The following is a 26,326-nucleotide window of genomic DNA, read 5'->3' as shown; positions in this document are numbered from 1 at the left end:
AGCAGTTTTCATAATAAATTTAATTTTATTAAGTTACTTTCAGGTTGGGGGACAGAGGTATTTTGGGCTTTTGACAATATCCATGGATCCCACCCATCATGATAATCAAAATTCCTTGTGTAAGTTGTTCTACGACAAGAACAGATCTTCCACAGCAGTACTGCATAACCCAGCAGTGACATGGCTCTGGTGTAATTTGGGAGTGGTTCAGGAGCTACTGAGGAGGAAGAGGCAGCAAAGTCTCAGTTATGGCATGGTTAGCAACATTTAGTATTTGCCTCCTCATAGCACTTTCCTCACATTGGCATAAATTCAAGCTGTGTAGCACTGTAGGTATTGCGGTAGCTAGCGAAGGAACATCATGCAGGAAATGTATACAGCATCAGTTGCACATCAGTTATCTCAGGTGCTCCACTGACTTTGCACTGCACAGCAGGGAAGCCTAGAAATACTTGTCTCACTGTAGTGAAGAACTAGTTTACAAGCCCTGAAAGCACCCAGTTGGCCCAAACCATAAAATGAATATTGAACATCAGAACACAGAGTGCCCAGGGGCTTCACAGATGACTTAGACTTACAGGCTTAAGAAACTTGCAGTATGAGCTGCCAGAGCAGCTCTCAAGAGACCAGGCAGCCTTCCGTTAAAATCCATCCAGCCCATGGAAACAGGACACATTTCTAAAAATAAGATTTTATTAAAAAATCATGATTTTCCAATAAAAACTTGTCATTCCCTCCTTCAAGGAAAAGGTTTCCCTCCAAAAAAAGTGAACAGATGGGTTTAAATAGGTAAAAGCTCATGGGGAAGACGAAGCAACTCAAAGGCAAGACAATACTGGACTTCAAGACAGCAACACAGCAGGGAAGAATGGACAAAGCAGCCAGGGGCTGGTCAGACATACATTTTTTCCCTTGGAGGAAGATGACAAGAGTCTGAAGGAAAACAGGTGAAATACATTCTTACTGTGTCACTATGCTTTCAGCTCAAAACTACTCTTTGGAATCTGCATTGTAAAATTTCAAGGACTGCATGTAAGACATCTTCACTTTTTGTTTCGGATATCCTCAAAATCATGATCTTTGTTTAGAGACCCAGTTTAATTTAAGGAAAAATGACTGAGAGCTGTAAACGGCAAGAGGAGCTACAGGCAGTTCAAAAAGCCATGTAAAGCCATATATTGAGAATACAACCATGTTCAAAGCGTTCATTGGCCAAAATGAACAACTTATTACCACACAAAGAAGATCTGTTGTTCCCCTACTCTAACTGCCTGCTTCTTGCCCCATTTCTTTTTTCTGTCCTTCAAAGGGTTTGGTCTTTTTTAGTGGGTGTTGCCCAATATGATTCTGTTGGCCTGAATCAGATGAAGTCCAGTGAACAGTGCGATTCTGCAGGAAACCAAGTTACATGTACTGTGAAGTTTGCTTCAGCTACAAGCTGACCACAGGTGCTAGCCTTATTCCTAAGAATCTGGACTGCATGCTGATTTACAGGGCAAAACCTAAACACTTCAATCACATTTCAAGTACTGCAGACTGAAAGCAAGAGTATCCCAGGCTTTCTCACTGCTGTATGTCATTTGCTGTGCTCTACACCATCTTGAGCCCTTCACAGCTGGACAAACACTTTGTTTTCAGTTTCAGATGCTGTGGCAAAAGTCAGAGCTAACTGTGGGAGAGGAGGATGGAGAATGTCTGATCTGACAGGAGGTACGAGAACAATTAGGCACTGTGAAGGAAAGTAAGAAAGATAAACATGGTTGTCTAGCCAAAAGGTGTTTACATACTTGTAATGATATATAGCTATGTAACTGCATGAATGGTTTCCGCCCTGACCCTGGTGGTCTGTACAGCTGGAATTTGTATCCGGGCTCACAGATATAAATATGACCTTTTCTGCACAACAGTGTCTCTAGTTGCACCACAGCTGGAGTCTGTGCCTTCACACGCCAAAGCTAACAGCAACGCCACAGCTAACAGCACCGCGGGAGCAGTGGCCCAAGGAATGCACCCCTCACTGCTCCTGCTCACCCCATCTCCAGCTGCAGGACAGGCCTCAGCCCATCCACGAGGCAGCTCAACTGGAAACCTGCAACCCTGTGTAAACCTTTATAAAGCCACAGCAAAAAAGCCTTTAGTGTCCCGGTTTCGGGTCAAACCACCACACAAAGTCACAGGAACCAGGCACACGTGAGGAGACGAGTGGGGTGACCGAGGCTCGGCCTGCCGCTCAACAGCCCAGCGATGCTGCAGTAACGTACTGCCACCGCAGGCGACCGGGGCCAGCCGGGTGTTACCGGGACCGCAGCTGGCCCCCGAGGGCTCGTCCCGCTGCCCGGCGAGGCGAGGCGAGGCGAGGCGAGGCGCACCGCGGCCGCACAGCCCCCGCTGGGCCCGGCCCGCCACCGGCCGCGCGCGGGAAGCTCCCCACGCCGCTTGACCCCGCCCCCTCCCATCACTCCACTCCCTCCACCCAATCAGGGCGCCGCGCCCCGCCGCGAGCAGCGAACGGCAGGACGGGCTCCTTCCTCCGGCTGGCGACGACGCGCCGGTGACGCCGCGTGATATGAGAAGGCAGCGAGCCCCACCCCCGCCTCGGCGGATCTCGCTGCCATTGGCTGCGCCGGGAAGCCGGCTGCGCTCTCATTGGCTCCCGGCATCGGCCGTTGGGCCGCCGGGCCGGCTGGCAGTGCGGTCGCCGGGGGTGGCGGAGGGACGGGCCGCAGGTGGGCTCGGGGCGCCGGGGCTGGTGGCGGCAGCGGGGGGCCCGCGCGCGAGCGACCGTCACGCGCCCCGAAAGGCCGCGGAGGCCCGGGCGTGGCCTGGCGCCGGGGGGGCCCGTTGGCTCGTGTCCTGCGCCCCCCGCCGCACCCCGGCGGCCGCCCGCTGTCACCCGACCCGAGCGGGGGGTGTGGGCCCGGGGGGGGAGGGCCCGGCGGGGGCGGTGGTTTCCGCTCCCTGCGTTCGCGGTGCGCGGGTTTGAGCGAGTCGTGCCGCGCTGTTGACGTGCGCGGTGTGTCGTCCGGTTGTGGTGTGCGGTCGGTGTAGCGGGGGCCTTCCCGCCGGAGGGGAGCCGATGGATGGCCTGCCCGGCCCGGCCCCGCTGGCGGCGCGGCTGCGGGACACCCTGGTGCAGTACCACGGCATCGCGGACCGCGCCTGGCGGCTGGCGAAGAAAACGGTGAGTGCGCGGGGCGGCCGCGGGTCACGGGGGGTGGGGGTGGGGAGCGCCTGTTGTGCCGTACAGCACGGGTGCGGGACACCGGGCGCGTTCCTGCGAGCCTGATGTGAGAGGCCCTGCGGAACCACCCTGCCCGGGCAGTGCCTGTCTGGGTGGCGGTGTGTTTCCTGCCGACCCTCCGACCCGTTTCAGGGAGGTGTCTCACGGAAGGATCCTGTCTGTGCAGGACTATAGGCTTTTCTTAAAGCAAAACGTGAAATACTGTTTGCACGAGCAGTGTGGCAAGGGGCTCATCTGTGCTTTCAACAAACCAGCCACAGCCCGCAGGTAGTCTCTGTTGGCCTCTGGAATCTTGTCTGTCTGTAATGCTCAAACCCATCCTGCTTCAACTTCCAAATGTCTTCCTCTAAAAAACTGAGATCATTCTCAGGTCTTTCTCTCATACTGCTTCATGTTTCCATTGCCTTCAGAGACCCCACGTTATCATGTTTCCTTCCATGAAAGGGGATGCAGTTCCTGCTTTCTCCAAGCAGCTTGGCATCATTGCAGATGGAGTCATGTACTTCACTCGTAAGAGAGAAGCAACAATACACTTTATTGATATAACAAAGTTAAGTGGTAAATAGTTTAACAAGATTCAATGGCAAGGTACACCTGATTATTTACTGCACAGAGGACTGGGTCAGACAAAACTCTCAGGGAGGCCCTCTTCTTGAGTCATGAGGTTCAGAAAGAGCCCCCTTGCTTTCTAAACTTCTTCTCAGACAGGAGTCTTAACTGCAGCTGGATCCACTCCTAGTTGCAGACTTGGTCGATGGTTTATGTCTAAAGGGTTAGATGTGCACAATCAATCCTTTATGTGACTTAGCTAAGGCTTCAAAGTTTAGCATGCTATTAATCACTTATCAAGAATCCATTGCGGCAAGGAGTCTCTCAGCCTTGAGTAGTAACCTTGAGAGGTGCCCATACTCAAAGGGAGAACCTGGTGTGTCACCTGCCACTGTGCAGGAGAGCTCAACGTGCTCTGGGCTGTCCACCATTTATAAAGTAAGATGATTGACTTACAGTTATATTTGCATATCAGCACGGTATTTGGGTCATCATTCCAGACAGCCCTTGGCTACCATGTTGTCACCCATCCCCCAGAGTAAGCTGGATGCAGCCATCACAACCCCCACTAGTGGTTATGGCTTCCACAGTGGGGTGAGGTGGATGGGGCGTGGTGGAGACGTGGTGGAGACAGGGCACCACCACAGCCAAAACCTTCTTTTGAGTTGTTTGGCTTTTCTGAGTCCTGCTGCATCAAGCTCAATGGACTTTGCTGGTGCATCAGTTCTAGGCTGGGTGAATACTTTTTATCCTGTCCTGCACAGGAGGTCGAAATATATTATGATCTTCCAGTGTAGCAATGTGGTAGAACTGGTATGGTAAATTTCTATCTTTGCCTTTTTGTTACAATGGTTTGGGTGGGTTTTGTATTTCTTTTTTTTGCCTTTGAAGGCAGACATTGCTTAGAGAGTGTCAATTGTACCAAATGTAACTTGATTATTTGCAAAATTAATAAAGTCAGTCTTGAAAGGGAGTAACAGGGGATCCAAGCCTTTCACTTTTGCAAAACAGCTACACTACCGCTGCTTTGCTAAATGCTGTCTTATACCTGTACCATTGTTTTAGTTCAAGAAGTTACCTGAATCTGTTTCAGATCATATTATTGCCCAGATTTTACCCCTGTAAAATTTCTAGTTGGACTTCCTGCCTTCCTGCCTTCCTTGTGTTTTGGTACTGTGCCATGTAAAAGAAATTCAGAGCTTTACCTATCTGCCAGGGAGACGTGTTTTGCCACAAAATATCTTAAATGGTTCTGGATGCAGTACTTATGCTACTGTTCTTAAGGACATTTGGTCCTTTGTGCTTATGATTCCAAATAAAAAGGTGCCATATGGTACTCCCTTTAACACTGAAATTCAGAGATTTTGTGCATGGGTTCTATTCCATGGTTAGATAAAAATCAGGAGATACTGGTTTATTTATTTTCTCTGGCTAACCTTAAAATGAATAGACTACTGCTTGCAAAGCACTTCTAGTGAGGCATCTAAGAGAGAAGGGAAACTTAAGCTTTCCTGTCTGTCACTGTCAGCATCTTCTGCACACATTTGCTTGGTCATGTGTTACAGAAGTTGAAGCAGAAGTTCCGTGGTCTTCGTCTATGAATAGTGTTCAGATAATAGGTTTCCAGTTGCCTTTTAATTGAAAGGCTTTACCTAGTAATGTAGTTCCATTATTCTATGTGTTTTCATAGCGAACTGGCTTAGTCTGCGGAGCCCTATTTCTGTGCAGAATTCTAGCATTTGACACTGGAAAAGTATGACAGATTTTTTTTGAAAGAATGGAAGATTACGAGTAAAATGATGTCTGAAACATCTGCTCATCTTCTTAAGAAAAGTATACAAAAGTGCCCAGGTCCATGAGAACTTTGGGGTGAACCATAGTTAATGGTAAAGACATTCGCTTTTCTTCAGAAAAATTGAAGCATTTTCTGGGCATCTTTTAGTTGTATTTAAGTGAGAACACCATATCTTGCATTTTCTTTCAGAAAGATGCAACTGTGTGGCGTAAACCATCAGAGGAATTCAGTGGATATCTGTAAGTTTGTCTGCAGAACAAATACATTCTAAGGTTCACAGATGTGTTTTCTAGAATTTAGAATTTAAGGTTGTGGATTCTACAGCCCTCAGCTACGCAGATTGGCTGGAAGATAAGTGGATCATCTAGTTTGCCTGTACCATGTCTTTTTAGCGTTATACTTCGATGCTTTAGCATTGCATGGTGTTTAGAGCAACAAACAATGAAAACTGTGGAACGTAATACAGAACTCCTGTTGGCTGAAGTGGCCAATGACATATGCCCAGACCTTTTAGAAAGATTGTCTGCAAACCACAGAATCAAGTACAGGTTCAGCAGTCCAAAGTGTTACTGGACAGCAATGCAGTCAATGCTTGAACTGCTACAGTGACTATGCAACTGCAATCTAGTAAAATATCAAGCGTGTAGTTATGGGAAAGATGTGTGACATATAGGTCCTTCCTGCATGAGTTTCTGTCACTGGATTCTGTTGGTATCTGTAGGTTTAGGCAGAGAAATAGTTACTAGAAAACAGCACTCTGAAGAAATGAAAAGTCATGTGAAAAGGTACCATTTGCAAGTATGTCAAAGACTGATGCAGTCTGCAGAATTTAAGTCCTGTTAAGTCTGCAAGAACCGATGACTCCAGACACCAAGAGTCTGCTGACTGTGCAGGGCCACAGGCACGCTGGCACCAAAAGTTTGTGTAACTTGAATCAGTGCCAAGAGAGCAGCAGCTGCTATGTGCAGATGAAGACTCCAGGGTTGTGTGTACACCTGGCGAAAGTAACGACTTTTTGAAGAACTTTCCAAACACCTAGCTGGAAGCCACTGGCGTGTTCACATGGTCCTCTGTTCTGAGTATACAGCTAATATTGGCTCCAGCTAGGTAATGAAGAGTGCATATGGGTGAACTGTGCAAGGGAATAGATAAATTTGTTACTTGATCTGTTAAGTTACCTACTATTAATAAGAACAGCTTAATGAATAAGAATTATTCTGAAAATAATCGTCCTGATGTATTCTTCCCCTTCAGGAACTGGAGGACCTGTAACACAAGTAAATAAAATCTCTAATGTCTACTAAAAATATCTGGTAACAGAAGAATGTTCTGTAATGTCTTACACTATATTAATTATTTGGTACTCTTACATGCCACCAAAGTAAAGCGTAGTTCTAATTAGATTGCTTTTACTACTGTTATTTCTACTTTATGAAATATTTTTTTTCCATTGTAGTCCTGCTGTCCTTTCTTTTTGCTTTTAGCTTTACTTGTCCCTCCTGGACTCCCTTGCTTGCCCAGCAAGAGGAGCAAAATAACAAGTTGTAAGAGAACTAAACATGATGATTTTTGTCTGAGGAAGGAGTTTGCCATTTACAAAATATTAATTGCAGCATAAGGACAAAATTTCTCAGAGTAACATTTATTGCAGAGAAGAACAGATGCACCCATAGGTCTTTTTGTGTACTGTTTTTGTGATACAGTTGTTCACTGACCATAACTCCAGCTACCGAGGTATCATAGTAAGTATGCTGTTGCAAATTAACAGAATATTTATAAAGAATTTCTCACTTGTAAATGTAAACATCTGTTTGTCTAGCTACAAAGCTCAAGGAGTTGTGGAAGATGTTACTAACAGAATAGTGGATCATATTCGCCCTGGACCTTATAGACTAGACTGGGACAGCTTAATGACTACAATGGACATCATAGAAACATTTGAAGAGGTGAAGACTGGTTTATATTCTTAAGGGAAAGGCGTATAGATGCATACATGAGTTTAATGTTACAGCAGAGCAGTCGTTCCAACTAATACTACCATTTTTATGCCCATTTTCTGCATGAACATGAGATACTGTACATACATGCAGTGGGTGACCTCAGATGAGACTTTCTGGCTGCACAGTCCTATTCTGAACCTTGAAGTTCTAAAAATAAAGGAGTGAAACTTAGTTGGTCACAATTTTCTCGGATCTGGGAGCTCTGGTAGCCTCTGATTAAATTCACATAGAGTTACAGTGTGGTATTTTATATGCCAAAGCCTTTTCATATGGCTTGCTTTCTTCCATTCCAAAATTGTGGGTATTAATAATCCACACGTACAGAAGCTCCAGCCTCTCCCTCTTCCTGAAAGGCTGACTTCACTGTGTGCTGGGAGACGAAGTAATTCATACTGAGGGGCAGGACTTGTTAAAGAAAGGTAGGTTTGAAGTTGATTATAGAAGAACAGGTAGCCTTTTGGTTACTGGGGGCATTCACTATGACTTTAAAGCCCTGTGGACATCTGACTTGAACATGTCTTTTGCTGTGGCTCTTAAGGAAGATATATATGTCAAGGTATTTCTGCTAATTATTCCCTAAAATTTATACAATGTCTTATAAGAAAGCCTTTTTTTTGAGGAACTGTTCACATTCTGTTTTATATTTCACTTGGATTAAAAGTACATGACAGCATCTTAATACACAGAGGGCTCTCGCGATTTATTCATGGTCCTTTCAGACTTCCTCAGTAATGGTTAGGCAACATAAAAGCCACATGGCTTTCAGTTCCCAGGTATGACACCGTTTTCTAGTTTTAGTCAGTATGGTTTAAAGGTGCCAGATATTCTCTGCCCCTGCAGCTTTCTGGTGCAGACTGCAAGTCCTTACAAACTTCCAGCATTTAGACTGAAAATGACACAGCCATTCAGCCCTCACAGTGTAGCTGACAGAGTCTGCGACATTTGTGGAAAAGACTAGCTGCCTAGAAGCATAAATTTCCCTATATTCATTATACTAAGGTATCTTTGTTGTCTTACCCTCCTTATTCTGTCACTCAACAAGAACTGCTGTGTGATGCGCTACACCACTGCTGGCCAGCTCTGGAACATCATAGCACCAAGGGAATTTGTTGATTTCTCTTACACTACAAGCTATGAAGATGGGCTTCTAACGTGCGGTAAGGCACCACTTACCTCTGTTTAATTCTTACTTTGCGACAGCTGCTTGGCTTAAGATTTGATACAAAATAAATTTAGTTTTGCGGTAAACACTCAAAAATGGTGGAAGATGGTCTCCAACAACTATTTCAAAGGGATTTTAACATTTTACAGATTTAAAGAATTACAAAAGTTACTTGAGCCATCCCTGTGTTCCAAGTTTCATTTATGCCAGCTGTGGGACAGGAGACAAATTGAGTGCTCTAACTCAGCTTTTACAGCAAACTATGTGGAGTAACAACTTGCTCAGCTTGCTAGTAAATGGGAATAATGTTTTTTAATGTTGGAATTCCTGTTTATCAAGCTCTGCATGTCATGGAGTTTGGATGAAGAGCAACTTTCTTCTATGAAAGTACCCAGAAACTTGAAGTGTGCCTGTCACTTCAACTAAATTACCCAAGCAGAAACTTGTAAATTTTAAATTCACCGTACCTTTATTTTTTTATGTCTCAAATTAATTTCCTCTTTTTTGCTTCTGTTTTTTTTTCTCCCCTTAATAGGTATAAGCCTAGACTATGGAGAAGTGAGACCTAACTTTGTCCGTGGGTTCAATCACCCTTGCGGTTGGTTCTGCGTCCCTCTTAAGGACTATCCTAGCCACAGTCTTTTGACAGGCTATATTCAGACTGAACTGCGAGGGATGCTACCACAATCTGCAGTAGACACTGCCATGTCTAGTACCCTAGCCAATTTCTACTCTGACCTCAAAAAAGCACTGAAAACATAGGCAAACAGTGACTTAAAAGCCCGTGCATTTCTTGCAATCAAATTATATTGTTTAGCTTAGCATAGGTTAGCTACTGAGTTAAGAGGTGATTAATATTGTTCCTGAATGATACCTGAACCTTTATGTTGAGGGATCCAACTTTACCAAGTACTTTTTGATGTGATACTTAGCATACATTCCTAATGCATGGTGCGAGGTTCTGTTTCCTGCTCAGCACTCTGCAGCTGTGTGAAGAGTAGTCTGAATCTATAAACCCCTGGCTTCCTAGTTAGAAAACACAAGATGTGTGTTTGGGCTTGAAAAATGTAGCATGAACTCACCTCTCACCGAGTATTGAGAGTGGAGTGCTCAGGATTTTGCTGGTGCAGGTCACTGTACAGGCAGCATCTGATTGAAGATGTAATTTTGTAATATATATTTTTATATTTACTGAAAATTTTTGATTTATTTAGGTTGTGCAGGTGCATCTGTAACTTGTTTTAAAAAATTGTTTTATCATAGGGATATTACATAGCTAAGTTGTTAAATGATACTACTCATAAGAAAGCTATTCGCTCTTGTTAGCAAAAATAAGTATTCATTATTGGCATTTCTTCAGTGTTGTAACTGTAATTTAATTAACTGTTGTATATAACAGTGCATAGATAAAGAAATGCCCTTACAGCAGATCCAAAGCTCATTTAAGTCATCAGGTGTCTTTCCATAGTTTTTAGTGTGCTTTTAATCACACAGTTGTCAAAATACCAAACCTCCAATGGATCATCTACGATACTTTGCACTTTTGTACTTAACTTTGCATGTAATTGTGTGTGGGGGTATTTTTTTGTTTGGTTTTGGATTTGGTGTTTTGGATTTTTTTGGTCTTCCTTAACTGAAAATCCTGGAATTACTAAAGCAACAGAAAGGACCACTAGCTTGCTTCAGGTATAGGCATTGGTGTAGGTGCGACACCACACCTATAATACCCCTAGACTGATCTTTGCAATAAATGAAATTAGCATTCTTAAAACATAAGCGACTGAAGGCCAAAGCTTAAGCTGCCGAATTGATCAGCTCTACTGGTGGATGGAGGGTCAGATTTTTGAGGACATTTAGCTACCCAGTGATGCTGACAGATGCATAGCAAGGGCTTTCAAAAGATTACTGTCTGTGCAGCTAGGGACCTGAATTCTCTTTAAAACCTGTCATTAAACTTTTGATGTTGGGATGCACCATTTTCGCAGGTGAGATTGTAATTATCCCTATGCATTACCAGTGCTAGTGGCGGCAAGTTTAGCTGTGTGATAGGGAAAGCACCTTGGAGCCCTAATGTTTTGGGGCTGGTTTCATGCGTACAATCCAAGGACTGGTAACTCTCAGGAAGAAAATAATTGGCTCTTTTGACACTGGCCACTGTAGCTGAACTCTGAACAGTGAGGACTTATTGCTCAAGAAAAGAGTGAGAAAAAACATGACACCAAATATAGTGAGGGCTTTTCCAATATGTTTCCTGTATTAAGGCATTTAGTAGTTTAAGACAGTTAAAGGCAGTGGCATCCAACAGCTTTTGGTGCCTTCATAGGCAGAAAATGTCAACTCCCTGTTGGGTTTTGTGTGTTCTGTGGTTCCCTTTAAACTCCTTGTTTACTCTTCCCATATTTTCTACCTTCCTTGTTTCCCCAGCAGTAATGCGGGTTCACAAGGTGATCTTTCATCACCAAGGACACTAAGGAGTCGGTGTCAGCAGACACACTTTTTCCTAAATGCTAGGGTCCACTCTTTTCTAGTACTGGCACAGAAGCAAGTATGAAATCCCTAGCAGTACTGCTCTGTGGGATGAATGCTGACATGATTATAGAGAAAGCTGTGTGAAGTGTACCCTGTTTATTCTTCCCAGTTATAAAGATACATGTATAGTGAATCTGCATATTTATGTCTTCTTTTTTTAAAACTGCTGGGACTGACTAATTGAGGGGTTGTGGTACAGATGTACATAGAGAAGAATATTCCATTGCTCTGTAAAAAGCCCAGTTTAAATCCATACAGAGGCACTTCAGAGCTGGAGAAACGGATTAAAAGGAGCACAAGACACTTATAGGATGATGTTTGTACAACACTAGGCACTGCAGAAAAGATTAAGAGGTCCCTGTTCCAAATGCCCATTATAAGGGCTCTAACAGCTCTAGAGTACTTATCTTTATTTAGTGTTCAGTGACATGGCTTTTTGTGCTTTCAGTGAAGATAGGCTGTTTCTGTTACTAAGCCTGCATAAAGGCAGGAGAGTTCTGTAGCATTTGACTTCAGAGCAAAGAGTTGCATTGCTCTTCTGTTGCTGAGAAAATGAACTGTGACCTCTGAGGTATGGTACACTCTTGTAGGCCATGTATCTTGTCACCTTCTGTGAAGTGGGATAGGAATAGGTACAGAGGTCACTTTGGATCTGGAAAATTATTACAGACATTAATTAGAATTAATAGGAAAAACAGTGATGTTTAAACCCATTTCCTGGTGAAAGAGTATGAAGGTGGGAGATATGATAATAAATCTATGCTAAATATTAAATGCTTTCCAGGAAAGAATATATCCTAAGTCCTAGATCACTATATAAACTTCATAATACATTCATTCTGCCTTTCCCCAGTTCTCACTGAGTTGTGCTGGTGACTAAGTTTTTTACAGTATGGGTAGGGAGTGATTATGCTAGGGTTACCTTCCTAACGAACATAGGTGATAACAGCGCATGACGGGAGATACCTGTGTGCATTTCACAGCTGACCCACACAATAAGAGATGTCATATCTGGATTAAGGTGTCCCAAATGCATTATCCAGAACTGTCTCTTCCGAAGTGATTTTCTTTAAAATTTCTCTTTCAATGTGTCAAGTGAGTATGACTACCTAGCGATCCTCAGAAATGTTTTTTTGATACAGGCAGCATAGATGAAGTTATTAGAAGATTGATTGCTGTAGTCAGAAACTGACCTTGCTCCAGCCATCTGGGGACAAGCTTGGCTGTGCCCTGGGATGCCTGATAGAAAGCATTTCCTGAGCTCTGTACCTGGGCCTGCTGACCTGCCTGCTAGCACAGACCCAGCTCTGAGGCAGGTTATGACACTGCAGAGTAAATTACTACCCTAAGTAATGCTCCCTGACTTCTTCAGGGTGTCAGTCTGAGTGCCGCGGTCAGTTTGGGTTCCAATCAGACAGCATTACGGCTAGTGTGTGGTGTTACGAATTCGAGTGCCAGGATTCACTGGGGATGGCAGGGCAGCACTCAGTGGGGTACATCTGAGCAGTTGCAAACATGAGTACTTAACTGTTATTTGGGTAGCATGCGACCCCTCCTTGTCTGTATGCCTAACAGGATTTTGAGCTCCTCACAGCTGGGAGGAAGGAGGAAAGAAATCACAGCATGCCTGTTCACTGGAGTGTGAGGAATGCCCCCACAAACCGGCATCTCTTATGCGTACAGTATGAAGCATGGAGACCCGATGTGCATAGCCATCTGTGGAATTTCATGGTCTCCCTGTCTCAACCGATCAGGCTATTTTAAAAGCTACAATTAAAACATTAACATCTGTACAGAAACACAGCCCATTAGAGGTGAGATGCTGAAAGTTTCCCAAGACCAGCAGGTGTAGTAATCTTCACCAGAAGACCGTTGTACACCAGGGAGTTAGTGATGCACGCAGCAGTTAACCTGAGCTGGGCCAGGCCTGTGCTGCACTGTGCATGTTCCCTGGCGGCAGGGTGAACTTACTCAGAGGAGGCTGCAAGCAGCTGCCACACAGTACCAGCAGGTACAGCACCTGGATGGCCTTCCCTGTGTCTGACAGTGCAGCAGGTTCAGGATATCCTTACCGCTGCATAGTAGTAATGATAAGTAGTTTGATGAATGAAATGATGAATGTTTTAAGAAAAACTTGCAATAGCTTGAATAACAAAAAATGGGATAACCCTTCCACAGGTAGGATCTGCACAGCATGCTGTGCCAGAGACCTGCTTGATGGCTCACAAGTCGGGGTTCCCAGCATTTGAAGGGATGCAAAGTTATACTACTGTCTCTTTCTTTATTGTGTTAGCTCCAATAAATAGCACTTTAAATGATGTTGTATGGAGGCTGGTCGCCTTCTACTGGGATTATAAGGAATCAACGCTTCCTAGTGCAAAGCAGAGGTAAGATGAAGAATCAAGTTGTGTATATGCTTTACAGAGGCAAAACACCTTTCAGTTCTGCCTCTGTGCCACCCAGCCTGTACCATGGAAACTGAACATTTGTGGAAGAGAACTTGAGGAAGCTTGATGCCCAGCACATGTTCTACCTGCTACATGCCTTTTGCCTGCAGAAGTGGAAGTATAATAAAAAAAATGGAGGAAGATGCCTTTCATGTATTATTTTTTTTAAATGTCAAACAAATAAAAGTATTGAGAATTCACAATGCATGTAAAAATGTTGAATCATTTCCCAAAGCATCTGCATCCTTGGATATTTTAGACAAAAAGTTACTTGCGTATGTACAACATGTTAAAGGAAATAAGGTGGTGTAACTGTTCAGAAGGACATCAGAACTACAAAAAAACAGGGCTTTATTAAGAACCAGATTGCACCAGGCATCAGCAGAAATGCAGATATTTGTTAATTATGAGGCGAGATGGTTTTGTGTAACTCCCCAGCTATTCTAACTTATGGATAGTCCCTCTGAGTACTGTCACATTGCAAACTTGTAAGTTCTTTCTTATGCCCCATTTTCTTGTCTCAAGCTTGCTATAAAACCAGTGTGATGTGCTGTAAGTCAAGGTTCCACACCACCGTTTGATGGGCTATTTTTGAGGTCAGGCCAAAGCACAAAAATTTTGAGCTCAAGGGGGAGCTCAAGTCCGTAAGATCCAGCTCCTACACATGCCCTCTTCTCTCCTTTTGCCTTTCTGCTGCCCTTTTCCGTACTTTTATGGAGATAAGAAGATGATTTCATGAAACTGTAGTAAGAACCTATGCCTTGCCTTAGCTTGGGAAGGGATTGAGCAGCATTCTTGGAACCACCAAATTAGACAGTTTTTCTGGAGCGCTGTTACCATACAGAACGTCTTGCATTGCTTATCAGCATTTATTTTCTTAGATCCTTCAGGGATTTTGAAAAACCATCTCCCTCAAAGGGGTGTAAAGGCACTCTGCGTTTAAGCAGTTTGCAATGCTAAGGAGTTGTGAGTGGCAGGAATAACAAGTTTCACCAGTACAAGATAGTGGCCAACTGGCCAAGCAGCTCTTCTGCAGACCTATGGTGGTTGTGACCCATGACAAACCGAGCAGGAGGGAACAACACTGAGGGTGTTAAATGACAGATATGTAAACAAAGCAGAGAAAGAAAATGCTTCCAATACCTCAGTCTTGCCAAGACCTCCTCTCGGGGACCACATGCAGCTTTGGGCTGCATAGTTCGACGGAGAGTAGTCAATTACAGGCAGAAAATCTGTATGGAAGCAAGAAGAACAGTGAAAGATCTAGGGCTTATGACCTGTGGGGAAGGACTTGGTTTGTGCTGCTGAGAGAGAAGAATGCTGAACAGAAGAGAATTTTAATAAACTTCAGATTCATAAGAAGTGGTTGCAGAAAACAGATCACCATAATAGACAGTTAACTGTAACAAAAAGACTCAGAACTTTATGAAATACTTGCCAGTCATAAGAATAGCAAAACGATTTGGGAGATTGTACAAGGAAGTGGCAGTGTCTTTATTGCTGTAGGTCTTTAAGAACAAGTGAGGTGCATCTTATCTTGCATAACCCTCCCTGGGGCACAGGGATAGCCTGGACAACCTTACAAAGGTCTTTCCAAGCCCCCTAGTTCTGTAGTCTACCACTAATAACAGATTTAGTTTGTTATCCAACTGTAAGGTTTTGAGGGAAGAGGAGAAGGGGAAATGCTACACCAAGTTGGAATTCATTCAAGGCTGTGCTATACAGATAACATCCATCATTGCATCTCCCTATAATGATGACTGTTGTTCCTTATCCTGCACTGAGCATTAGCTGTCAGCAAATAATAGATGTAAGCATTTCTAGATTTACTAGTTTATTTAGCATCAGATCAGTCATGCAAGCCACTTAATAAAAATAGATTTCCCACCATCAAAAGCATATTCTCATGGTTTATCAGCATTTCCATGCAAACACACAAGCAGGTACATTGGTCCCAAACACAATACACTGAAATAACACAACTGTCAATTTTTTTCTGGTTCCAACTTCTCTCTGGTTCATTTGCACAGTATCAGAAAAGTTACTACACAAATAGACTTAGTCTGAAGTAAAAGTGTACAGTTAAACAAGCAGTCTACAAATTTCTATTTGGTGGCTAACATCTTTGCTAGTACAAGCAGTAAGTGTTGACAGTACAGGGTTTCTTACACATTAAGCAGTAAAAGGGGGAGTCAGGTACACAGGACACAGAGCTAATTTGAGAGAGTCTAATAGATATATGACATTTTTCATTGTCATCATTAAAAGTCCAGCCACCATTGCTCTGAGACTGAGCTTCTGTTACAGGGTTATAAAAAACTTTGTGTTACAAGTCAATAGCACCATTTGTCTGTTGGTCTTGAAAGCATCAGCACATACTCTAGCCAGGCAGCATATACTCCTCTGGAACTAACACAAGCACAAAACACCCTGCTTACAGTCTGGTCCTCATCCAGCCTCAAAGCCAAGAGCCACCAGGAGCCTCTAAACCAAGACCAAGCCAAACACAAGCCCTTAATGTATCACATTTCTTCAGGTTAAAACCAGCTTAAGGTGATGAGCTCCTTCCTGTGGGTCTGGAGCAGCCAGCCAGACTGGTGCCTCTCAGGCTTGCAAGGGCATGGTGGTATAGCTGCTTGGGACCAACAAACTGGTTCCCACAGGTGAGACGGACTTGGTGACTCTTATCCTCTTCTTTGCAAGCTGCGTCAGCCACCCTTGCTGTTCTGAAAGACCATCCTATTTATCTTAGTCTTGGGGACTAGGGTTCACCCTCCACAACTCCATCTTTCCTTCTCCTGAGCACATAATCACTTTACAGTTAATTTTCTCACAAGGATAGGCCTCTCAACACTGTGTATTCTGAGAAACAAACAAACAAGCCCCAAAACAATGTTCCTTATGGAACATTAAATGAAATTGCTGCTGTTTAGTCAGAAGCCTTAGCATGACCTCTCATGAGCACGTGGTGTGAATGAGGAAGTGGTTCCTGTCGTGCATAATAGCGTACTGTTCTTGTTTCTAATTACTTTCAGTAAAAAATATCTTGGTTTGTAATTACTGTTTCCCTGCAGCCAAGAGGGTAAAAATTTGAACAGAGCAAGCAAGGCACCCACCACTACACTGAGGGCAGTAGGTTGGTCGTGGTACGAGCCTGGGATCCTCTGCAGAGTCTCATGGATCACTGTCATTCCAAAGGAAGATAGTTCTCAAGGAGGACACTGCTCAGCAGGATTTAGAAAATCCTTCAAGGATATTTTTCCCAAATAAGCATACATTTCGTTTGCTAAGTTTCATGGAATGTTTCTTGACAAACTCCCATTCACTATCAAAGACTGCTCCAGGCCCTATAGCAAGCTGAGGAAGAGACTGGGAGCCATGTTAATAGTACAAACAAAACAATTTGATGTCTTGCAAATGAAAAGTGGGGCCAGTGGTGAGGTTTATCCATCTAGAGGAGGCTGGCACTAGATACATTTATGCTACTTTCATAAACATGGCTGATGGTGATGTCTGGAAAATAACAGAAATCAGGGAACCTGAGACCTTGGAGGAAACACTTACAGACACTTCTCACCTTATTCCTTGTCCAGACAAAGCTAAGAAGGAGCCCTCTTTGGTGTGCTCTTCAGCAAAATCCTCTCTTGTTTTTGTTGTGGGCATTTATTGTTTGGTGGTATTTAGGGGTTTGTGGTGGCAGTTGTGCTCGTTCATTTAAGTTAGCGTTTATAAAGAACACAATGATGCCTTGGGATCTGTTTTTTCCTAATACCCTGGTTATTGCATCGTGGTAGCTATGATTTCTCACAGTGCAATGCACCTATTTGGAGCTAACATTTGGAGGGTTTTGTGGTTAATGTCTGTCAAAATTGTGCCTTCATCTGCAAAGATACTCTCACACAGGTGCCCTTGCTGTGATTAGGCCAATTGATTTAAATGGGTCTAGCCATTTTGGTTAACTTCAAGAAGTGTAAGATGGAGCTTAACAGCAATGTCTCAGATATAGGTCTCTTAAATAGCCACAGGTCTTTGAACTTTGTTCTTCATTCACCCTGTTTGGTTACTTAAGTATGGTAACTTGATCACTGGACATTTGCAAAACCTACAGCTCCTTCAGCTAGTCCAGGAGGAAAGAGTGAGAATTCCTTGGGCAGGACTAAAGTAACATTACCTCATCACAACTAATATGGTGTCCAATACTACTACTTTGTCAGGGGCTGGAGAAGAGCCTCCCCCAGATCTACGGTGTCAAGGAGACAGGGATGAACAACTGTCAGTTTCATGCATAATTAATTTAAATTTCCTAGATAAATAAAAAAGCTTGCTTTTGGAAGGAGTAGCTCAAAAGGATATGGCAGATGATAACGAGGGCTGATATGATAAAGCAGATCCCTATGCACAGTTCTGTGGATGAATAAATATGACTCAGTGGCTACTGTGGCATCGTGTCTGAGATAGATTACCTGCCATTTGCATGGTTTGCCTTAGCTTTGGAGTTACCAGAATAACTGCCTAAAGTCTGCGATGACACAGTAATTTCAATTAGGAGAGCCATCCCAGATCCACCCAACACGGGGATAAGAATTACATTCTTTTTTCTCTTTGACAGGCTTTGCCTGTGTGTACATATACAGATGCAATGATTGGCTCCACACAGATTTTGTATTATAAAGCAGAGCATTATTTACAGTTCCAGACAACAAATGGGACCAAGTGTCACAAACTGACTTCACTGTTTCTTCTGCCAACACTGTAAGAGGCAATGCTGCATAAAATATAATACTAAGTATATCAACTGGTATTAAGTAAATGATTAACAAGATCATCATCGGTCATAGCACACATGATATTTTTCAGAGTTTCTAAACCTGATGTGTTTCTTTGGATTGACCTAAATCACATCTTCTCCACATAAGGAAAAAGATGCCATTGATGAAGGAGCTTCCTGGTGCTGAGGAGCAGAACCTGGCATGGTGCTGTTCTCATGCCACTTTGCTCTGAACCCCCTCCCCCACCCCCTCCAAACCCCTCCCCGCCCTCCCCCCCACCCCCACCCCCCGCCCCCGAGCATTAGCAGCTCATACAGCTAAAGCATCTACAGCAGCCCAGATGCCTTCATTTTCTACTGGGAAACTAACTCAGGGAGCTGAATTCTTTTCTGGTTCTGTCTGGCATTAGTTGCACAGCACTGGGTTATTTCTGTGAGCCCGGCATAGGCTCTTGAGAAAGGAAGCAGAAAGCAAACAGCATGTGTCTAAGAAATGGGGAGGGAGAGGAGAAATACCTCTCCCTGGGTACTAACTGGTAATGACAAATCACACCAAGGGTGGCTCATAGAGGAATATATTTAAACTTGACCAGACTCTTTTGGGAGCACAAGCAACTCAAAGAGCAAGAGAAAAACCACCTGACAGACCCAAAGGCAACAGTAGATTTGTCAGGGCAGTGCAGCTGAAACCTGCCAAGTGTCAGGTGGCTCTTCTCCCACTTGACTACCAGACAGCTCTTCCTGGGTGCCCCATGAGGTCCAGAGCCAGGGAAAAATAAGCATAAAAGGGGAAGAAAAAACAATAGGCCATTTGGGCATGAATGCATGCTAATACTTGCTATCAAAGCCAGAGTTTGAAAGGGACAACCAGAAAAAGATCCCTTTCTTTTAAGATTTTCTCTTTATGTGTCATCATATAATGTTCTGGAATGCTGCAATTTCTCAAGTGAGCAGAAAAAGGTAGCTGAGACTATGGGAGGAACTCCACACTACTTAATGGGAGTGAACATGTGCTGGTTAATATGCCTTGGCCAGTAAGCATCTTTCTGATATAAAAGTTAAGGGTTCGATTAGGGCAGATTGTCAGTTCTTGGTCACATGTGCTGTGGATGGAGCATCGCTGGGCAGGGGTCTCTTGTGCAGTTTAGGGCAGCTCTAACCCTTGTGCTTGTCTTATGACTCCACTTTGGCCCAAGGACAAGGTCACAGAAGGAATCTTTTCCCAGCTGTCTTGGAGCCACAGCTGGGGAAACTCTCTAACATTTTATTTATTAATCTTTCATACCTTTATGTCCATTACACTGAATTTCATTCAGCAATGATCCATGTATACAAGAACGTTAAACCCTATGGTTTCAGTTCCAGCTGAGCAATGCTGGCAAAGGGAAAAAGATGGCTTAAAAGGTTCATCCAAAAGATGTGGCTTTTGGAGACTGTTCAGCAGTCTCTGCCTCTGCCTCGCTTTTGATAAATGTATATATTTATGTGTGCATATATATATTTTAAGATATGTCTGTTGATACGTTCAGAATAGGGCCACTTTGACTATTCCATTCTGTTCCTGCTTCCGTACTACACCTATCCCTGCAATACTAAATGCCTTCCAATAATGACCAAGTTCATGTTCTCTGTTCCACTCCAGAGGGGTAGAAGAACATGCAGTGCAGGAGGGTTTTTTGCTTTTGCTGGATTTTTAGTTTTATGCATGGACATTGTTCCATCCTTACATAAGTCAGAGTATTCACACTTCATGCAATGCTCTCCATATTTGCATTGACACTCCATCAATCTCCACTGAATTACTCTGGCCAGTTTTACCTCCCAGACATAAAGCAAAATTTTGCTGACATGCAGAACCTAGTCTTGCCATTAAAAGTTTATACATGTTCTGGAACTAAGATCTTTACATTCTAGATATAACTGGACTAGGTAATTATTTTATTAGTATTTTTCTCGTCTTTGTTCCTTACCATTATATTTTCTTATTTTGCAATGAAGCTGATGGGTTTTGTTCAATGCAACATGGTATTGTGCAAGGGTTTATCAAGCTAAATTTCTTTACACAAAAGTGGAATTAACTCTCACTATTGCAGCTGCGTGTTCTAACTGAAGTTACTCTGAAAAGACATCCTTTAAGCTTTTATCAAGTAACTTCAAGGATGTTCTGAGCCGTCTCTGTTTACCTTTGGTATCATCAGGACTTGTTTGTATCCCTGCCATTGTGCTCTAGGTCTAACTGTGTATCTTGCTTGGTCAGCCTCATTCCTGCTTTTCTCCCATATAAGAAAATCTTTTTTGTTATTTGAATGCCATGCCTACATAAGCTATACATTCGTAACCTGAGGCACCAACAAGGTAGACTCAACCACATAAAACTGAGTTCTTCACCAGGAGAAATACACAGCCTCTGCACAAGCCAGGGGTCAAGGCACTGTGCTAAGACTTGTGTCTGTCACTCTGTAAGCTGGCAATATGCAGGACACTGTGCAAGGATCTGCTGGGAGTCCTCTGCCCTGTACTTTCACATGTCAACCTTACAAAAAAATCCTGAGACCTGCACTGCAGGGCTCTGCATAACAGCATGCCCCAGGATGTGTGTGAGAGCTGAGGGACAGCTGTCAATCATTATTTGGAAATGGGTGTTTATTCTCCAGAGTCCTGCATTTGCTTAGCAGATACTTCTGTGCATCTACTAAGTTGGACACTGACAACTGCTAGCATCTTCTTCCCTTTCCCCACTGCGAGGGTGCAGAAAATGCAGTGTTGTCCTCACCTTCCCCAGAGCCACCTGCTGAGTCTGTGTCTCACTCACAGCGCAAGCTGTAGGGAGAAGGATCTTTATTTGGTAAGTGCTGAGGCTCTGCCACCAGTGTGCCACAGCCTCCTCCAGCCTGGGACTCCCTGCTGCTCTGAGCGCCCTCCAAAAACTTTTTGGTTGCCACTTATATCCTGCTGTAATACCACACAGCTTTTCAGAGCCTTTTGCTTTATTCATGGAGGCACGGGGTCCTTGCAAAGGGGATGCTGGGCGGTTTGTGCCACTCCTCTCCATGTGCCCGACAGCCTGCTCACTTGTGGGGACAGAGCCCTTAGTACTCTTCTTCTGAAGCACGTGGTGTATCACAAACTTTTGCCTTCATGCTCTTTTGCATTCAAAAGTTTGACTATGGTGTGTCTGCATCTTTACAGCATGCTTGCACAAAGCAAAGTACAAACTTCAGCTAACAAACCGGCACTGGGCTCATGCAGTGCAATCCACAGTGTCATCCACAAAATCAGAAGCAAAAGTGTTGGAAATCACAGGAAATCTGTTCTATTTTGCAGTGAATCTTTCTGAACCTGTAAAAAACCCTGTTGTCGTGCAAAGGCAGGACATTGTTAGCCATTGAACAGCCATCAGCTCCTCAGCCTAGCTCTCAAATATTATACTTTGATTGGTTAATACTACAATGTGCCGCTAAAGGAAAAGTTTTGCTAAGTTCAAATTTGTCAAAAAAGATGGCAAGGTTCTCTCATGTACTTGAAGGACTTTACTAATATCTCCAACATTTTGAAAGCTTAGGATTTCAACAGAGAAGATCATCAGTAATTTTCTACCTAGTTTGTAAGCACAGATGTGGAACTGGTCCACCTCCAGTAGTATTTGAGTGTGTTCATATTTTTCAGCCACAGTAAGACACTGGTGTTTTACTCCCAAGTCTGAATTACGGCAGATGCCACCAGGATGTGATTTGTCAGACAAAAACAATGCACGTAACTCTTCTTTCTTCAGCTACATGCATACACACTAGCACTGCTCTTCCTTCTGCATAGTACTTAAGCCAGGCACGCTACTTTATTGAGTCACATATTGGTAATTCATTCAGCACAGATGTCCTGATTGTTTCATATTGAGCATAATAAAAGAAAACTAAGCAAAACCAGCTGAAGCTCCTGAACCTTTATGCACAACACCAAGCTGCCTCTGAGATCATGCTGTCACAGAGAGGTCTCTGGTTGCATGGCATCAGTTCATCATAATGATATGCTGTGATATAGTTTAGCAAAGAATAACTTTAAGAATCAGCTGGGACTACTTTTTGAGCTCAGCAAACCATGCCTCAGGTGAAGATATTTCTGCTCAAGCACTCACAGATGCACAATGACTGTGCAGCTAGCTCCATTTTTGCAGATGAAAAGCAACTATCCCAAACTAAGGAGAAAATGTTACGGAAATCCAACCTTTTCCATCAAACCTCCCCACTGACAAAATTGGATGGCTTCACCACTGCAACAGGGGGAAGAAATCTGTGGCAGTGAAATGTATTCATCCTGCAGTCATCTCACAGGAGATAAGAAAGACAGTAAAAAGTGAGACAGGTGGATGTAACTATCTCCTTCTCCAAAGTGATTAGTCTTACTCTACTTGTTTTCAAGGGAAAATCTGCAAAAGTGTCTTGTTGGTCTGTCCACAGAAGCCATGCCTCTACCAGCTGTTTCAGCTGACCTCAAAGTGTGTCTCCTGGGAAAAGGATGGATGCATGTACTTTAAATTTCAACCACACTTAATTAGCAAACCGTTTTGTAGACGTTCAAAGAGTCATAAGAAATGGATAAAAAATCTCAAGTGCAATACATTCATTAGCATGCATTCTCACCTAGTACAGACAATATCTTTAATCTTCTTTTTTACATTAATCTAGATTACATTTTATTTATCAAACCTACCACATGAATAACATTGTATTACTTTTTAATTTCATCAGGAAATGTAGCTACTGAATATTTTATTAATGACTTGGTTTTTCAGTAGCTGATATATGTTTTCAAGGCAGGTTGTGCAAGGCCTAACAACATAAGAAAAGTAAAAGAGGAATGTTGAGTGTATTTGGATGTTGGGTAACTAACAGTATTAAAAAAAATAACACACAGATGACATTGCTGTATATCAGGTACTTTTTGCCATTTCTGTAATATATCAATAAGATGAAATCCACGTGCTATCAAAGTGATAACAAACAATTGTAAATGGTCATACATATGGATGCATGTTAGTTTTTTCAATTCCTATCAATTACATTCAACAAAAAAATCAAGACATCTGAAGAGCCTGACTAATTTTGCAAGCTGATCCATGCACACATCTTTGAACTTAAAACACAGGAGCTCTGGGTGGATGCAAGGTTTGTGCTGGTGGATCACTTTACAGGAGGGGTCCTTCATTAGGAAAATCTGGACTAATTATGCTGACGAGTGGAAACTGATTACTCACGAGGGTAAACTATCTGGGAAGAAACCAGATTATACTACTTGCTCCCAGACCTCGTATAAGAGTGTCACCTCAGAGCAAAACCATTAAGTGTGGAATAGCTTCCTTCAAGCATTTACAACTTGCGTAATTGCAGATTATTCCCTTAGGCCCTATAAAAACATCTTCTAACTGCACAGTTTCAAAATGAATTAATAAATATAATGGTATTTCAAAAATTTGCATCTACTATAATCCCCTTTTAGTCTGTCATTTTGTTTTGCTAACACTTTACTAGAGAATGAAATGGCAAAAATCTGAGTAATTTTGGTTGTCATTAAAATGCTATATATAAACAGGAAAAGTCAGAATAAGGCATTCTCAACACAAGCTTGAGGAACGTACATTTTCATGCCCAGTAGAACTAACATTTCAATTTCTTCTCGGAAGTAGTGGAATGTTTTTTGCATATAAATCCCCAAATACTTTTTGAATTTTACAGATAAAAAGCATTATTTCATACATCAGTTTTAAAAGCATTGGCTTGGTATTTCCTTCCTTTTGCCTGCTGCAGGACTAAATCTGGAAAGAAGCAGTTCAAAGAAACTTACAACATACAGAAGACACCTACTTCCATAAAACCAAATTAAATAGTATTTTGTTTCAAATGCCATCTAGAAACACTGGATAGATGTATACGAAGTATATGCATTCTGGTAGGTAGTTATTAATCCCCATGTTTTCACCTGCTGGTATTACTGCAAATAACACTGTTTCCATGACATGCCTTATGGAACAGTTTACTATTTTCATAAGCAGTCACATGCATTGAAGATCACCAGCCAGTGCATTTGGCACCCCAAAGCAGAACCAGAGAGGCCAAGCTTACAAATCTTTCTTGCTGAATGATGAGTTAGCTGGTGTATGAAATGACAGATCTCAGCTGAAACAAAGCAGCACATTGACCTAAGACATTTCTTCTGGAGCTGCTTCTGCTTCCTGAGTGGGTTTCTCTTCAGGTTTGCTGTCATGGACGGGAGACGGGTTACGGCTGGGCTTGTTGCTGTCATGTGTGCTGTGACCGCTGGCACTGCCAAGGCGAGTTGATGCCACTACAGCTTTTACTGCAGCCTAAGAGAGGGAGGATCAAGCAAAAATTCCTTAAAGGACATGGTCTGTCAGCACTGCAGCCTTAGCATCATCCCATTAGGGAATGTAACTGCGTTTTGTCCTCCCAGTAACATCACATTCGGATAACTGCCTGGAGCTGGACAGATGTAGAAGGCCACCTGAAATACTGGACTGAGGTTTAAAACTGCTGCTTTCACAAGGCTACAAATTTTCCAATATGAACAGAATTTTTTTTCAGCTGCATATGCTGCATTTTTTTTCAGAAATTAATTCAGATCTCATGTTGAATTTAGATGGCAAAAAGAAAGTTATCTTCTTCATAATAACAGTATTATCACTGATTGTTCCATGAAAAGTTCTCGATGGGAAAATTTTTATCACTGTTGCACTACTGCATACTCCAAGCACAATGGTGCAGGGTACACAGGCAACTTACTACATATATATATGTAAATACACATTGAGGATAGGCTCTCATATAACAAAAAAAGTCACAGAATGAAGACATGCATTACAACAGTTATATTACCCCTTGCCTTGGAGATTTTTATTGTCTGAAAAAACAAACATACAGAGGTGAAGGAAAGAAATACTAATCTCTGTATGACAACTAGCTATTTTTGACTCGGCTAGCTTTTCGCTTAGGCATCGCAGAAGAAGTGGGTTTAGGGGATGAGGAGTATAGGAAGTTTTTTGGGTGGTCTGCAGAGCTAACTATGGGGAAAAAAAAGAAAAGGTAAAGAATATGCTAATGAAAAATCAGATTATATAAACATCAGCAAGAAAGAAGAATCTGCTAATACAGAATATGAAGTCATAGTACAAGGCATGAGCCAATAAAAGTGGCAATAATTCTGACAGTGAGGGTCTAGACCTCTTAGCAGAAAAATCACACAGAGCCACATTAGTGGTGAGAGAGCTTCAGACAACAATCTACAAACAGAACATGCCACTCAATGCTATTATAATGTATAAAGATACTTTTAATGTCATTTCCTCCCACTAGCTGTGTGGATGTTTATGAAAAAAATTCAACACAGTTTATGAAGAACCAAATAATGACTGAGAGCTTTAAAGTTACTCTATTAAAACATGCCTTTAAATACAGAAAGCCTGCTGCTGGACTTGCATGGTGGAAAAGAGAGGATAATGTTATATTATTCTTACTAACAAAACAACAAGTAAAGTATGTATTCACTATTGAATTCACTATTCTGCTTTGCATTTATTTTTTGGACAGCAATTAATTGCCTAAAGATTTATGGTTCATTTCATACATATATATGTGTACAACTATTAACTCTACAATAAAAGCTATACTCAGTTAATTCTCTTAACAACTGGAAATTTGGTCATCTACTCTTAAATAGAAAAAGCACTGAAGAAGTACTTATAAAAAGCAACAGTTTTTAAACACAGAACTATAAATTGGTTGACTATAGAGTTCTAAATAACCTGGGCTTCAAAAAAGTCTTGG

General features: G+C 42.6%; 2 protein-coding genes across 3 annotated transcripts in view; one reads left to right on the top strand and one right to left on the bottom strand.

The window, feature by feature from the left end:
• The first annotated feature begins 2,426 nt into the window (after positions 1–2,426).
• On the top strand, positions 2,427–13,926 carry STARD4 (StAR related lipid transfer domain containing 4). Its single transcript, XM_080371246.1, has 5 exons — positions 2,427–3,181; positions 5,775–5,824; positions 7,405–7,531; positions 8,628–8,742; positions 9,283–13,926. The coding sequence occupies exons 1-5, from the start codon at positions 3,077–3,079 to the stop codon at positions 9,507–9,509; spliced, it is 624 nt and encodes a 207-aa protein (XP_080227372.1). The 5' UTR covers positions 2,427–3,076; the 3' UTR covers positions 9,510–13,926.
• Positions 13,927–23,129: 9,203 nt separating this feature from the next.
• CAMK4 (calcium/calmodulin dependent protein kinase IV) overlaps positions 23,130–26,326 on the bottom strand; it is a 175,300-nt gene continuing 172,103 nt past the window's right edge. For both annotated transcript variants that reach the window (XM_080371234.1, XM_080371235.1), the window contains one exon: positions 23,130–24,849. In XM_080371234.1, coding sequence (XP_080227360.1) covers positions 24,685–24,849 — 165 coding nt within the window. In that variant the 3' untranslated portion in view covers positions 23,130–24,684. The remainder of the gene's footprint in view (positions 24,850–26,326) is intronic.

The sequence above is a fragment of the Falco punctatus genome (assembly GCF_963210335.1).
Source record: "Falco punctatus genome assembly, chromosome: Z".
NCBI lineage: Eukaryota > Metazoa > Chordata > Aves > Falconiformes > Falconidae > Falco > Falco punctatus.
Note: the sequence above shows the minus strand (reverse complement) of the source record. Positions and strands in the feature narration are given on the sequence as shown.

Coding starts and splice junctions, on each gene's coding strand:
- STARD4 (XM_080371246.1), top strand. CDS start 3,077: ATGGATGGCCTGCCCGGCCCGGCCCCGCTGGCGGCGCGGCTGCGGGAC. Junction 3,182..5,774: donor GGCGGCTGGCGAAGAAAACG/GTGAGTGCGCGG, acceptor ATTTTCTTTCAG/AAAGATGCAACTGTGTGGCG. Junction 5,825..7,404: donor GAGGAATTCAGTGGATATCT/GTAAGTTTGTCT, acceptor CTGTTTGTCTAG/CTACAAAGCTCAAGGAGTTG.